This window comes from Tribolium castaneum, chromosome 1, assembly GCF_031307605.1.
Source record: "Tribolium castaneum strain GA2 chromosome 1, icTriCast1.1, whole genome shotgun sequence".
NCBI classification, from domain to species: Eukaryota; Metazoa; Arthropoda; class Insecta; order Coleoptera; family Tenebrionidae; genus Tribolium; species Tribolium castaneum.
In genome coordinates, this window is record NC_087394.1 from 24,192,761 (window position 1) to 24,209,644 (window position 16,884).

The window sequence follows — 16,884 nt, forward strand, 5'->3', positions numbered from 1 at the left end:
GACTTCCACTTTGATGCGTTAAATCCTTTGTCCTTGTTTGTTAAAATCGGCCAAAGCCAAGATTAGTATTAGGATCACAGAAATGCAAAGGGAAATTTAGGAAAAGTCCCGACAGATGGCGCTGTTACAGGTTTCTGTAATATCGACTTAAAAAATTCAAAAGACCTCTTCGCGTTTCTGTGATCCTGGTACTCCTGATACTTTTAAAATTAAGCACAAAATGTAGCAAAAATTTGGTGTTATGAACCAAATTACCTCGAAAATCAGTCAAAACCAGAATCTGTATTAGGATCACAGGAATGCAAAAGGGTCTTTCAGAAAAGTAAAATATAATTCCGCTAGATGGCACTGTTACAGGTTTCTGTAATACCGACCATAAAATCCAATACACCTCTTTGCGTTCCTATGATCCTGATACGAATCCTGAAATTTCAACATTTTGGTGCCTTGGCGATAAATATTTAGGGATTTGTCTCAAAATCGGCAACAACCAGGATTTGTATTAGGATCACAGGAATGCAAAAGGGTCTTTTGGAAAAGTAAAAAGCGCTCCCACTAGATGGCACTGTTACAGGTTTCTGTAATACCTTTAACACCTCTTCGCATTCCTATGATCCTAATACAAATCCTGTTATTTAAATTTAGAAATTTTAACAGAAAATTAATTTCAGGATCACGGGACTGTAAGCAAATAGAAAGGTGTTCCATATTTTTTTTATTCTTTGTCGTTTGCTGGCTGGACTGTGGGTTGGTAAGTAAGAACAGTCGTTTATACAAAGACATTTATTATTCAGTAAATTTTCGGTATTCGTATAATTATCTTATAATATAAACAACTATTTCTATGTACAATGCAACATGGTACAAGGATTACGTACACCATTATTCCTCGGTATCATAAAATTCACCTTCAGTAAACACATCCGCGTAACAAACCAAAGTAACAATTTAACTCTATCACATAATATAAATCACACCAATTTTGACACAAAAATGGTGCATTTCAGAGCGATACATCCAAAAGAACAAATGAAACGTTGCGATCATCATTTATTATTGTTATAAAAAATAGTGTGAGACAACGAAAACCTTCAAGTTTGTTGTTGGTCTTGCGTTTCGATTCATCCGCTGTAAAAACACTTTTGATTTGTCATCATTTTGACGGAAACGAGTGCCTGCCTACGTAAGCGTGCACTGAGCATATGAGTGATTATTTTTTGCATTTGGCCACGAAGCAATTTGAATTCTTAACCAAATGCGAAAAATCAGTAAAATCTAACCGCTAAACAAGTGAAAGTTGACGGCATGTTTGGACGTACCACAGGAGGGGTGCATTGCCGCTTAGTGCCTTGATCCAAGAATGGCCTACTCTATCGCTATTTTCATTGACTAAGATGGTGTTCTAGAGCTCACAGCAACTAAACCATGCTCTTCTATTAGGCCTAAATCCAGTATTTCCTAATTAAATTTAATCAAAATCACTACTACGTTTTGACCGTTGGCACGATCGTTCCCCCGCCAAGCTGCAGCGCCCCCTATGACATAGCTAATAAGACACGATCCGACACGATTCAGTCTTAAATCTTGTTCGTTTATTTACGTGGCGCAGAGGAACGGCGATGGGGCGAAAGATAAAATGACTTCTACTGAAAAACAGAAACGGGTGCCAAGGCATAACAACAGCCCTTTTTTGACCAGACGCTAAGTCTTTAATTTTATAATTGAGCACCATGGAAGGAATGGATCGGTGAGTGTGTGTGAGAATGTAAAAAATCACATCGTTGTCCAACAAATGTCATGATGTAGTAATAACGGAAAGATGTTGCACAGCAGTGTGACAGTGGCGTGGCTTGAAGCTGGGATGAAGGAAATGACCAAGGGGTCATTGCTTGAAGAAGGTTCCTGAGAGAGGTAGTTTTGACAATCCTCATTTGATACCAGAATACTGCTCTTGGTACAGGTGCACGCCCTCCACGCTGAAGATCGAAGCATCTAACAAAAAAACAAAATTACAATAACTCTGAGGACAGTTTTGACATCCTTCGTTATTATAGCGTATTCGTTATTCAACAAATAACTTGTTGATTACAACCATTTTCCTTTGACCACAAACTCTTGTGGTGACAAAATTTGAAGAAATAAATTAAATCAATCACTTGTGATTGATTCAGAAGTGATAAAGTGAAATGCGTGAGACAACTGTATACATTGTGTCCAAGAACGGGTCGCCAGGAGCCACGGTAACTATACTTCAACGGACCATTTAGGGTGCAAGTTTAACTTTTACTAACTACTACATAACAAATAATGAAGTTGTTGAATGTACAAATCGTAAATAAATTTTAGTTCCAAACGATAGTTTTTTTCTGTGAAGATGAAATCCTACCAAACTAACTACAATTAGCAGTTCATTCCTCCTTTACCCATATACAAGTTATTTTTTTTAATAATCAAATGCCATTGTCAAAATTGTGATAAAGACCAGACAGACTGTATCACCATAAAAAAAGTTCATTTCGATTATTTGCGAAACTAGCTGTATTCTGCATTTGAGATTTTGTACACCAGATTTGGTTGAAATAATTCCATGTGTCGTACATGTTGTAACGTAATGATAACTTTAAAAATTTGTAGAGATTTTTAAACTGAATCTGCTAGGTAAAAAATGGTAAAAAACAATTCAAAAAAATTAGTATTTATAGTTATGCCAACCTTACGATTCTTTGACGGTAACAGTATTCCTCTCAACCAAAGCCAGTAGATATACTAAAGTAGCGACACGGACCTTGACAGGGCAACAATAACGATTATATACTCTAGAGAGGGCGCAACTATCGAAATTCGACATATACCGCATTATTTACATAAAATGCGTAGCCTTGAAAAGCCTTAGTAAGTGCGTTTTGTCCCTGTTTCTACGTTTAATCTTCACTGAATAAAATTGCTAATGGGGATGCTCAAAAGAGATATTCGTTAAAGGTCACGTTAGATGATAGATTTAAATCGAGAATGTATTTAAACAGGCAGTTTAGTTTTCCAAGGCTCGACATTTTTTGTAATAACGCTGTAATTTTAAAGGTTCGTCAAATTGTCAGTAATTTTGAACATACGTCAAAACTGTCAAGATTCTCTCACTTTTGAAAAATTGGTAAAGAGCACAGTGATTCTAGCGTTCATCTGTAGTTTTACTGTGGTTATTGGTTATGAACAGATTTCATGGAACTTTCAAACCTGTGCTTAAATCACGTAAATAATAAATCGACACCAAAAACATTAAACATAAGGGCCTCCAGACTGTTCAAAGTCGTCCACATTACGAAGCAGGTCTGTGTGAGAATACTGGAAACTCATTCAAACAAAAATTGTTTCAGAAACATAAAGTGTTAGGTACCAACTTGAAAGAGAAATTTCTAAGATACCAAATTTTCAATAAGTATTTCAGGTAGATTTAAACAATACTTCCTTGAAAATTCATTCTAAATGATTAGATTCTGTCCTAATGGGAAAGAATTTAAGACCGCTCTGCTTACACTGACCTTCGTTTCACAAAATTTAATGCATCTAAATCTGGGAATTGTAGCGTATCGAAGTTTGGTGGACTTTTTATAGCCACTTATTTATAGCAACTATGTTATACAACATTTAAATAATAAAGAGAAATTCAGGTTGTATTATTTCTATTTCTTAGGTAATATCGAGGTGTAAACCGTACCTCAAATGGTTTCCTGTAATTTCATCATGATTCCTTCTGATTTTCCCTAAATTTTTAAAGTGATTTCCTTAAAATTTCTTTATTTACTTAATTTTGTACACTGATTTCTTCTGCGGTTTACCTCTCGGGTAATATTGAAAACATTTACTTTTCTTATTGCGAAAAATGTCTTGGTTTCATAGCAGTTGTTTATAGTGTTGAGGCAAAAAATTAAATTTAATTAAAAAAAAATAAATCGACCAATTTAAAATCTTGGAGTAATTAAATACGATAAACTGTAAAAACACTTAGAGAGGAGTTTATTAAAATTAGAAATGTAAGTATCACAATTTTTTGAGATCAAACAACTATTATTTTGGAACGTGTTTTTGGCTTTTTCGTTAAATACATAGTTCAAATTCTTTTAAGGAATGAATTCACTGTTGAAGCGCCAGCACCTTCTTCGAAATGTCCATAAGAGTTGCTGTACTCTGCGCATTCTAAAAGCCTTTCTCATTGCAATGTTCAGTTGAATTTAGGGACGATCTGATTTATTTTTACGTGAGTGAAGCACAAGTTTGAAAGTTTCATGGTATCTGTACACATAAACTGTAATAACCAGGGTGAAATTATAGACGATCACCGAATTTATTGTTCTGATTCACCAATTTTTTAAACGTGAAAAAATCTTGACATTTTTGACGTACGTTTTTGAATTTTGATGGTGGAGCCATCTGTAGAGTGTATAATCGTTATTGTTGCCCTGTCAAGGTCCGTGTCGCTACTTTAGTATATCTACTGGCTTTGCTCTCAACTATTTAAATCAAAGTTGACAGATATTTTTTTTCTCAAGAAAAAAAAATCGAAATTTCAATTTCAAAATTTAATTAATGATGCTATAAATACACGTATTACTTACTATGCAAGTAGGTAGGTCCTGCCCTTTTTAATTTTAATTTTGTAAAGTACAAAAATATTAATTAATTAATTAATTGTTCTTGAACTTCTTTGACTTTTGTATTTTTTATTTTTTTTATTTGTGTACGTTACTTTTACTTTTTCAACTTTTTGGCTTAATTCGACAAAATACCTTGAAATACATAAGCATCTGGTAAATTTTATTTGTTATAAAATTTTTATATTTTATGTTTCTCTTTACTAGTATATGTTTATCTTCCTTTTTTTGTAACTATTCAGATTGTTTCATCAAAATTTCTTGAAATAAGTGAGTTTCTGGTTCAAAAAGAGCTGAAAACTTAAAAGTGGAAGAAATAACGTAATTCAGACCCACCTGTTCTGACGAGTTTTGAACTTGCTTCGACAAAACCTTGGAAAATAAGACAAAGAGAGTTTTTGGTTCATTGTAGTGTTTGTTATTGTTATTTAACGTATTAATATTTCTTTATTAATTTTTGCCTGTTAAATTTTTTTACCTACTGTGTTGATTCCATGAAATCTGTTACCATAATTGAGTTTCTGGTTTAAAATGAAGTAGCAAATCAATTAGTATTGTCAGAAATAACGTAATTATTTAATTCACATAAAGTGAATTTCTTATAGAATTTTTAACATTTTTATATATTTTATTTATTCTCTATAATATCTTGTCAACATTTTTGTAATTTCTTGCTAGTTTGTATTTTTAAAGCGAAACATTTTCTTTGTTAATTGCTTATAACTTTGAAGATTAAATTCACTGTAATTTTAATAATTTGTAAGCTTTTATTTATGTTTTTGTTGACTTATGTATTATGTAATGCACTGTCTTAGACTATTCTGTTTTTATTATTCTTTTTTCTAGTATGTTTGTCTTTTTTTAACTTTTCAGCTTGATTCTATATAATCTTTGGAATAAGTAAGTTTTTAAATGAAAAGAGCTAAATCGAAATTTTAAAAAAATCTGGTACATTTGTCTAATTGTTTAAAGTAACGTAATTTGTTCATATTTCATCTACCCCTCAGCTATGTACAATGTGTTTTTAAATGATTCTCACCTAGCCGTCTGTAAATTTCTCATATAAAATCAGAAATGCCGCTTTATAGAGCTAATGACAGGCATTTAGACATCGAATATTACCATTCTCTAATTATAAAGTCTCCAATTCGGAAATAAGCTTCGACAATAACAGTGTTTTCTTGCACAGTGTAATAAATTACTTGCATTTTAACGAAATTTTTAAAAGAAATTAATTGAATTTTTCAACTGACAGATTTGACATTTATTGACAGAGGTATGAGGATTCAACTGAGCAGAGCGGCACAATTTTTTTTACATGTAAACCATTTTTAAAGTTAACTATTTAAAAACACATTGTATCTCCCAAACTTTTCCCTTCAGTAACGCATTTTTCCCAAGAAAAAAAATTGAAAAAAAGTTCAACATTTAATTAATGCTGAAAAGGCGATTACTTCATTTACAGAACATAAAATTGTTTTATCCTTCGACAACGTCAAAATTTACGCTTTTTCTCCTGTGTAAGGATGTATTTTCTATACAAAACGTCAGATTATTTTTTAATAGATTTAAAGCAATTATATAAGGCTAGCTGAGTCTACACGTAATTTGAAGAATAAAACGTTGTATTCAACTCGTTTTCGTGTAAATCGGATTATTTATTTCACCTCGTGGATGATAACTACACGTTTTACCACTCGTCAGTTGCCCGATTTACGCTGAAACTCGTTAAAAAAATCATCAAATATCAACTCATACTTAAGCAAATGATCTGTTGCGAATACATTACATAACGAAGTGCCAAAAATTGTCAATTCAGGTCATTGTTAAATGTTCTTACCATCGGGCAACTCTAGAAGCTTCTTGGGCAAGCCATTAAAATAGGGATGCACCATGGCCTCATCGGCCCCTAGCCGCTTCAGCGGATCCAACTGCAGCAAAGCCGTGGCCATCGCCTCCCCATGGACGACGTCATGCAGCCGCGGCCAACACAGCCCCAATTTCCTAGCTCTATACTGTCCTATTTTGTGTAACTTATAACCCGGCAATCGCGTAACGCCGGCCCAGTCTTCTTCGGTCGGAGTTCCTAACACCTTAAATATCTTATCTAGTTGATCGTAGGTATCCCTGACGCCGGGAAAAATCGCCATCCCGGTGATCATTTCGACGAATATACAGCCGACGCCCCACATATCCAACGACGTGGAGTATTCGGTGCTTCCGAGGAGGACGTCCGGAGGTCGGTACCACAGCGTGACCACCTCGTGGGAGTAGGTGTGGCTGGGCACTGATTTGGCTCGAGCCAGGCCGAAGTCGGCGAGTTTTAATTCGCCGATCTCGCTAATGAGGAGGTTTTGGGGTTTGACGTCGCGGTGGAGCACCCGGCGCTTGTGGCAGTAGGACAGCCCTCGCAACAATTGGAAGAGGAACAGTCGGACGTTGCGAGGGTCCAAGCCGCCGCTGTGCCGTTCGAGATACTGAGATAGGTCGGTGTGCTGCAACAAAATCATTATCAATTTTTTCAAAAATTCACATATTATGACAAGCAATTAATTGTGATAAAAATTAGAGTTGGGACACTGAATGTCAATTTTCGAAATTTTGTTTCATTTACGCTTCAGTTGGAATGTGTAAAAAAACAAATTGGGATAGAAATGAGTGGTGTTATACTTGAAATTTGGCGAAAAGTCAAATAAATTTGTCAAAAAATGTTTTTCGTCGACTAACTGCGTTTAGAAATGGTTTAGACTGGCAGTCGTCGTCAATTCACTGTTTTTTTTTTTATATAAACTCCAAATTTTAAAAGAGATTTGTTTGTAAGTACAAGAATTTTACGTCTAAACTCTTCATCATAAACATTTTTCCCTTAACTTTAAGAAATGGTAATCAGCGATGAAAGAGAGAGAAATTGAACCTTTCCTGTCAAGTTTTACGTTTATTATTAAAAAGCATTTGCAAAAGTGGATTGTCTAAATAATGTTATGTACAAAATCTATGAGATTTTGGGAATTTGTCTATGCATTTACAAAATAGGTACTTGAACCCAAAATTGGTTCTAATTTTTAGGAAAGTTGAACCTGTCACTGCTTGGCCGCCTTTAGCATCTACGTGAACTTTAGATTTTGTTTCAAATTATAAAGTTATTGGGAATTCACGATTTTGTTACGTTTTTCATACGAGAACACCTTCAATATCGTTTTTTAGAAAATTTAAAAAGACGACAGGGGATATGAAGGGTTCTTGATGACCACTTTTGGGGACGAGATGTTTAACTAAAAATTGTGACTGAAAGAAAAGCATTTTTAGCATTGAAGTATGTTTTAAGTTATGTATTTAATATTAAAATAAATATCGAAAAATTTCAGAAATGTGAACATTAATATTGGTAGCATGGCCTCCTTGATGTATTGAGGCAACTTCGTTGTTCAGGCCTGGCGCATCTTTAAGTTCGGCTGATTCTCCACTGGCGCTGCATTTAGCGGACTGACGTTTATTTGACAAATACCATTTTTGAGGTTAAAGACTAATAAATTTGAAAGATGTAAGTGTGCATTCGTGAAATACGTTGAAAATGTGAGGATAATTCTAAAGTTATGCCCTGAATGAACGTTTGGATAGTGTAACTTTTGCAGGAAATCATTTTACGATCATTAGGATTTTTTATTTTCAGCTTCAGAAGATATACAAATTATTTTAAGGTGAATTGATTGTTCATCGTTTATAAGTATTTTAAGCATAACCTACGGCACTAGTACGCAGACGCAGATGCAGAGAAAACGATGTTTCAAAGAACCTTCCATTTATTATGCATACTCTATGGTTTTACCAATAGTTAAGGTTGAATGCGTTACAAATCTGTGATTTTTAAGACATGGCTTAAGTTTTCTGATAGGTATTTGCAACCTTTTAACGAGCAGATATTTGCAATACATTGTTTAGGCAAATGAAACTATTTTGCACACACGTATTTTCAAAACCTGCTATTGTTAATTTAGTTTTAGTAAAATGTACAAAGGAAGTCGTTTTTTTCAAATGAAATGGTTTAAAAAAGCTCGATCCAGCGTTCTTCTGCTAGAGTGTCTCTGAACCGTCCGTTCCAAAGTTCCTGTCTGGACCCCTGCTCACTCTCAAGCACCGCTCGTGGATCACCAAACTCCCGAAAAAAATCTACTACTTTATAAATTTTTTTGAGTTTTTGTATTTAGAAATTATCAATTACATTGTTGGCTCTTTTTCACCTTCTCTTATGATGATTGTACTTGTTAAATTCAATTTTTTTTCGGATTTAACCTCACAAATGCTATTTGTCACATAAACGTCAGTGCGCTAAATAGGGCGCCATCTACGGTTTCGAAAAAACCGCTGAAGGTTATCGATGCGCCAGGCCTGAACAACGAAGTTGTCTCCATACATCAAGGAGGCCATGATTGGTAGGTATTCAATTATTTTCTTTTTTTAAATAGTAGTCCCAAAATTTCTATGTTTTCTACGTCCCTGGTTAAATTTGACGTAATTATGTCATTTTATGCAATTGACAAAAATTAAAACCTTGAAATTATTTTCGACATAAACCTCTGACATAAGTTACTAACAAAAATTTTAATAAAAAAGGATAGAAATATATACCTTATCCACATAATACAAAATTGCCTCGGTTTGACGTTCAGTGTCCCAACTATCCCAATAAAGGAACTCTAATAAAAATGAGGCTCTGTAAATTTATATGTTACATCGCGACCTGAGAACCATAAGGTTTTAAATGAATATTACATTTTGTATTCTCATTTGTCTGAAATGTTTGTCATACTTGTACAACACAGAGTGTTCCGTCTAAATCCCTCATTAGAAATATTGGAAGTTTTAATAATGATAGTCACCAGAAAATTTGTATGCAACCATAATCTCTTGTCAATGAAAATATTTTCAGGATGTTGACAATTCCGGTTATACCGGAAGTCGCTATCAACTTCCTTATTTTAAATGGAAAGCTATATTTTTTAATGCGTTTTTAGATTACTGGAGTTAGTTTTCATAAGCTATCCCAGTACTAAAATTTAGCCGTTTACGAAGTATTTAGGTTTTTAAATTTTTTTGACCTTCCCGTTCAATTCAATAAGTCTACCATTTTTTTAAATTTGGAAATATTTTTAACTGATTTGAAAGAGGAAGGCTAGATCTTTCCTTTGGTGTTTTCAAATTTCTAAAAAAGAATAACGAACCCCAAATGTTTTCTTTTGTTTAAAGTTTTCAGAACTTTAACCCATAACTGCAAGTTTTATTTCATTAAATCGTTGAGAATTTAATTTTGTATCGATCGATCTGTATTAGCATTCCCCATACTTATGTTTAATAGTTTTCACGGTACAATAAAGTTTTGTTGGGCTTGAGAAATTCATTAGCCATAGCCATTTTTCATAGTTTTCCATGGAAACGAGAGAAAAAAAGTGTGAAATTAATAGTTCTTTAATACACTAGTTTGTTAATGAAGACGATTAATAAACGAAACTGTTTAAAGCACGAACGAGCGATAGCGAGTGAGTGCCTTCAATAGTTGAGTTTATTAATTGCCCATTAACAAACGAGTTTATTAACAATATTTTTTCGTTGACCGTAAACTCTTTTTTTGTGACAAAATTAAAAATTAATTACAAATCAAAACCAATTTAAGTTTTTCAACGAATCAATAAAGATGAGACCTTATAACGTACCTTCATCCTTCGATTTAAACAATTGTAATATTAATAACATTATTATAAATAATCAAAAATAATTATATCAAAATATCATCAAAACGTCAATATTTCAAAAATAATTACTTAATGAAAAAGAGTGTATTAATAACGTCTATTAATAAATACATCCTTTTTAAATAAAATAATTCATTAATATCGAAATTAATAAACGTTCAACGAAATAGTATTTTACGTATCAAGTCCGGAAAGTGAGGTTTTACTGGACGAGTAAACAAAAGAATGAGGTATTGCAACTGCAGTCGTGTTTTTAACGATGTTAATGACGTTAGACGCTTCTCCGAGATGAATAAATTCTCATGACGGTTGCAAAAAAAATGTTGTACGCATCACATCCGGAAAGTGATCTTCTACTGCCACTCGTAAGCTACCAGGACGAGTCGAAGACGTCATAACAATGTTAAAAATACGACGTCAGTTCCAATTTTGATCACACTGGAGAAGAGACATAGGCTTTCTCTTTTAATTTTCCAAATATGATTTCGAAATCTCTTATATTAGGAGAGTTACCGATTTTTTAAGTGACAAATGCAAATCCAAAAATTTTGAAAAAATCTTAAAAACAGCGAAAATGGTTAAACTTAGGTATAGAAAAATCTGATAAAAACGGCTTCAAAATAACTCTACTAATCCAAAAATGCAGTGAAAAACGTGTATCGATTATATCAAATTTAACAGAAAAATGAGTTAGAACATTGTGGTTCTCAGGTCGTGAGAAATTGAAGTGCCGATTACAACGGTGCCGGATTTTTGTCCTAGCTTAGGCCGTAATCGGCGATTGAAACGTATTTTTTTTTTAGGAAGATATCGCTTCGAAACTTACGGCAACTTATGATTTTTCCATGACGATTACGATGTAGCCAAAGTTATTGCGATAGATGTAATAATTTCGCCGTAATTGGCGTTTGAAATGTGGAAATAAATCAAAATTGCAAAACGTTTTAAAAGTCTATCTGCGAAACTATAATAATATTAATAATTCAAAAAAAAAAAAAACGTTTTAAAAAACCCGGTGTCGGTTCGGTTAGTTTTTCAGTAAAAAAATCTTAACTCAATAAACAAAAAGTTCAAAGACAAAGTGAATTCTACGGTTCATTTTAGGTATTATACTAGTAGTAATTTTTTTAAACTTTAAAATGAGCCTAGATTTTCAGCGATTTTAAACAACTTTTTATCCGAATTTTTATCGAAGTTTTCATCCTAAAGCTTTTTAAACTACATAAATCATTGTGTTTTTATAAAACTTGTTATTTAATTCAAAGCAAATTTTGTGCACTTTTCTATTCTTGAGATAAAATCGTCAATTGGTTCAATTTTGGAATGTTTATTTTTTATTTTTGTCGAGATTTTGATCAATTTCCGGTACCCTGAAGATTTATCGGGCATTAACTCCGGAATTATTAGCCATAACTTCATTAAGAGCATTTTAGCTGGAAAACTGTCTTAATTATCTGTATAAATAAAGATCATTGTCTTGAGACTAACAATACTCACAAAAATTTCCGACATAAGCAAAAATCGGCAAAATTTATAAGTTATATCGGGTGTGTCAAAAGCCGCGGGAATACTAGCGGCAGCATTACTGAGCATAAAAAAATAAAAAAACAAAACAATAAAAAAACATTGCTTCTTACTTAAAATGCAGCAGCTTGTGGAAAAACATTTCCTTTGTTTACAAAACGAAAGGTTTTTTGAAGTTTTTTCATCGATAACTTGAAAACTACTACGAATTTTGTGACTTGCACGATGTCAATAGATTCCCCGGATAATTCTACATACAAACACGTTAAAATACTTTCATTTTCTCGTATATTTTTGCCGAAAATGGTTAAATATTTTTTTAAATTTACGACCACCCCTCGTATAAACTGCAATAACTTCGGAACTGTCAGAAGTAACCTCATTAAGAGGCAGTTATATCGATTTTAAAGTAGCATTAAATTAAATGTCGTTTATAATGAGCTAAATACTATGAATTTGTTAACAATTCTTTCATCCTAAATTAACATTAACTTTAAAGTTCCTTTATTTCGATTACGAAACTTTACGAAACTGGCCCTTAGTACATTATCTCTGTAAAGCTCTTTTAATTATCTACGAGTACATTAAAACAAACATTGACCTCCGGCTAATAGATTAAAATTGCCAGCATAAGCAAAAACAGGTAAAAGTTATTACAGAATTTTGTAATGTTCTCGATGCCAATCGATTCGCCGGATCATTCACATACACTTACGTGATAGCCCAGTCAAATTAGACAAAAATAAGGCGATCGGTGGAAAAAATTCCTAGAGAGTTGAAATTTTCTTTAAAAGCTTCCTTTACACTTGGGAAGACATATATCAAAAGTCCCCGAAGGTGGAGAGCGAGCTCGAAGAGGGAGAAGAAGCTAAAGCTGTCTTTTTTTGCTTATATCTCGGAAACGGTCACCTTATCAATTTTTATCTTATTACCAAAATTAAAGTTAATAAAATTTCCTATAAAATGGTCCCAGCCTTATTGTTGTAGGACTAACCGTAAGCAAGTTACTAGCTTTTGAAGTTTCGTGTTTACATGACACTGCATAACTAAACATTAGTATATCATAAGTATTTACAAGGAAATAGTGTGTGTAAAGCGTCCCCCAACTAAGCTAAGAGTGGTAAATAAGGGAGAAAAATACTTTCTTCCCTCGGGCTCTCCAGTTGAAGACCACAATTCAGCATCTGAGGATGACCCAGAAAATATGATAGAATGAACTGTTGGACGTTCTGTTTTGAAGGACATTTTTTAAATGATTATTACTTTCCAGCCCTATAACTCAAAATGCAAATAATCATTTTGTAGAAAATTTTATCAGCTTTAATTTTGGTACAGAAATAAAAATTGATAGGAGTAACAGTTTTCGAGATATAAGCAAAAAATCAACAAAAAAATTATGTAACCTTAATTATATCTTCAAACATAATTTTATCAATAATCTTTATTTTCATAAACCAATCTCTCTCAATAGGCTTAATCTTATTAATTCAAACATCATTAATTAGATTAATCTCAAAAAAATTAATTAAATTATTCTGATTTTTATAGTATATGCTATCCAAATTATTTTTGGGAGAAAATTTATTCTATTTCTCAGGCAATTTTTCGCTTAAAAACAAAAAATAGACTACCGAGAGTATCTGTTCACAGATGATACTTTGCTTATAAATAAAAACTCATAAAACACATAAAAAGCTATTGTAGCTTAGAAAAATTAAGCGCTAGCTTATAATAAAAATTTAGTACTATTATTATTATTATTATTATTATTATGATTATTACCCCAGTCAAATTAGACAAATTAGTAAGAGTTCCCAAGATATAAGCGAATAACCAAAAAAAGACTGCTTTAACCCCTTCCTCGAGCTCGCCCCCCAACCATGGGGACTACCTAAGTGTAAAGAAAGCTTTAAAAAAAACTCTCTAGGCATTTTTTCCACCGATTTGTCTAATTTTACTGGGCTATGAAATGTAAATAGATTTGCCGGAAATGACAAAATAAAAAAGTCAAGACTTTGAGAATTTGTGATTTCACTTACGACATATTCAAAAACGAAAGTGAGAGTCTCTCGCGTGTGGACGATGTCGTGCAGTGTGACTATGTTGGCGTGTTTCAGTTCTTTGAGGAGGGAGGCTTCTCGGATCGCCGTGAACGGAGCTCCTTCTTCTTCTTGAAGTCTAATCTCTTTCAATGCTACGACTTGGTTTTGTAAACTGGAAGAGATGAAGAGCAAAGCGAATTAGTCGGTTGGGAACGAACGGTTGGGGCGGAACGCCAAGGGACTTACTTGCTAAATCCTTTGTACACGGTCGCGTATGAACCTTCACCTAATTGTTCTAGTTTTATGTAGGCTTCCGACTTGCCGAAGGGGGAGTCGCCCTGCAAACGATATCACACTTAGTTTTTGTCTTTATTTTTTTCCTAATTGGCTCGGATTTCCTCGCTTTCCTTTAAAAACGCCTCGGAAACATTCAAAGGGAAATCAACGCCCATTGCAATTATTTACGTGACTTACTTAAAGCCAAAAACAAGGCGATACCCATCTTAATTGTGAAGCGTTTAATGGATTTTTTTCGTGTTTAATTGGACCGGCTGGAATGTAATTGGAAGGGACATTACCCCGATGTTCAGCTACCGTTGATGAAATCGAGGGTTTCGACTAACAAGGACTGTTATTAGAGACGAACGCCGAAAAAAAGGCCACTTTTCTCGTACAGGAAGTTACATAATAAACGTTTGTTGCATTCAAATTAGATACTAGTTTCCGGTTCAGTGGCATCGCGATCTTAGAAGCCTTGAATTTAAATTTGTTCCGATCAAGGATCCCTAAGCATATTAGGAGCCAATTAATTAAATAAATCCACGTATTGCACACAGAGATATTTAAAAAAATAATTTATTCATTTTAGAAATTCATTTAGTTACTGAATTTTTTTCATAGACATTTTTCAACATGTTTTTCAATTATGTACAAAAGAAAATCAATAAACACAAGTTTAATGGAAAAGGGGAAAGTGAGAATTGTTTTTATAGGTAAATAGTATGTAATACAAGAGGTTTTTCCATGTTTCCATTTTTTTTTTTAATTAAATTAATTAATTTTAATTAATTTTTAAATTTTTAATTAATTTAAATTAATTAATTAATTAATTTCTTTACAGTCTTTCTGGTATCTTAAGATTGTGTCCCTTAAAATATTTCTCAATGAAGAACCATTATTTTAATCAATTTTTCGGGCAAATTATGTAAAAAGTTCCGAAAAATAACATGTTCGGCTCGTTTTTAATAAAATCTTGGGAAATAATTGCGTTCATAGCTGACAAACGCTCGAAAAAGGCAAAAAATAATTGAAAGTAATTACTACTGTCTTAATTAGTTGTTTTTTTTCTGTCTGCTTCAGCAAAATCTAAAAAAAAAATGAAAATTTTCGAATGAAGTATTTTGTTTGTTTAGCGACATTGTTCAAAAAACGTGCTTGAACACTGAAAAAAGGTAAAAAGCAGTTCATTTCTGGCTGAAATTTATTTTAGTTCGTTTGTAATAAAATTTTGCGAAATAATTATGTTAAAACATAAGACACAAAAAAAAATAAAGTAATTTCCAACAGAACAACTTTTTTGGCTCTCGAAAAAGACAAAATCAATGTCATTTTTATCCGAAGTTGTAATTTTTCGGTCTGATCTAGAAAAATCTCACCAAAAAAAATAAAAAATCTAGTTGTTTAGATGTTGAAAACAGAAAAAATAAAATTTTGTACTTTTAAATTTATTTTTTGACAAAATTTTGACCAAAAACCAACTGAAATTGAGTGACACAAACAAAAGAATAGCAATTTCGATGTACATAATTTCGTAAACCTTGGCAAAATTTTTCGAAAAAAACTTGGTGAAATAATTAAAAAAACACATGTTCAGTTTAATCTTGATATTAAAATAAAGAAAAACGCTAGAAACAAAAATTATGTAACGACATTCTTAAGTTAGTAATTTTTCAGTCTGTTTTAGTAAACTCTCACAGAAAAACTAAGAATTTTGTTTAAAATCACCACTTTCAATGAAGCCTTTTGTTTCGTTTTGCTTACTTATGACGAAATTTTTGCAATTTTTGGGCGTGTCTAAATTTAGATTAATAAACTAATCGAATGAAGTAGTCAAAAATTACAGAAAGAAAGTGAAAAATGGTGTTTTTTCAATCAGTTTGGGAGAAATTCTTCGAAGGAATCTTTGTTTTCACGTCAAAACTGTGCTCAAACATACCAAAAAGGTAAATTTAAGATCATTTTTGACTGAAGTTGATACATTTTCGACTCTTGTTTAACGAATTTTTGCAAAATACTAACTATCCTAACTAATAAACCTGTGATGTTGTGACTCAAATTTTTACAAAATTTCGAGAGAAATCCGTTGCCATTTGGTGAAGTTTGATCTGATGTCGAAAAAAATCCCCAAAAAACGGAAACTTTTGTTTTAACAGGTGCTTAGGCGTTGGAAAAGGTAAAAATAACTTAATTTTTTACCAAACTTAAATTTTGTTTTTACGGTTTAATTTTTTACGAAATTTCGATCAACAAACAATGAAAATCGCGTAAAATAAACAAAATAATATCAATTTCGATGTAATTTCCTGACTTTTCGACAAACATCTTTCGGAAAAACTTGCATAAATATTAAAAATGACAAAAACTAATGTTCGCTTGTCTTGAGAAATACAAGCGTTTTCGAATTAAACGCTCAAAAAACGCAAAAAAGTTACATAATTATTATTTTACTTTAGTAGTTTTTCAGTCTGTTTTAGCAAAATCTCTCAGAAAAATTAAAAACTTCGTTTGAAAATACCATTTGCCACCAAACTGTTTTATTCATTTGCTTATTTTTTGGCGAATTTTTTTGGAGTGTTTTGATTTAAAATAAAAATGAACTAATCGAAAGACAAAACTAACATCAGTTTGTTTTTTCAGTCAGTTTTG

The 16,884-nt window shown here is 32.5% G+C and overlaps 1 protein-coding gene across 4 annotated transcripts in view; it reads right to left on the reverse strand.

The window, feature by feature from the left end:
* Positions 1-768: 768 nt before the first annotated feature.
* Positions 769-16,884, reverse strand: part of Eip63E (Ecdysone-induced protein 63E) — an 84,433-nt gene continuing 68,317 nt past the window's right edge. For all 4 annotated transcript variants that reach the window (XM_064357401.1, XM_008193178.3, XM_008193179.3 and 1 more), the window contains 4 exons: positions 14,206-14,297; positions 13,957-14,131; positions 6,487-7,141; positions 769-1,992 (listed from right to left, as the gene is read on the reverse strand). In XM_064357401.1, the coding sequence (XP_064213471.1) occupies positions 1,928-1,992; positions 6,487-7,141; positions 13,957-14,131; positions 14,206-14,297 (987 nt within the window). In that variant the 3' untranslated portion in view covers positions 769-1,927. The remainder of the gene's footprint in view (positions 1,993-6,486; positions 7,142-13,956; positions 14,132-14,205; positions 14,298-16,884) is intronic.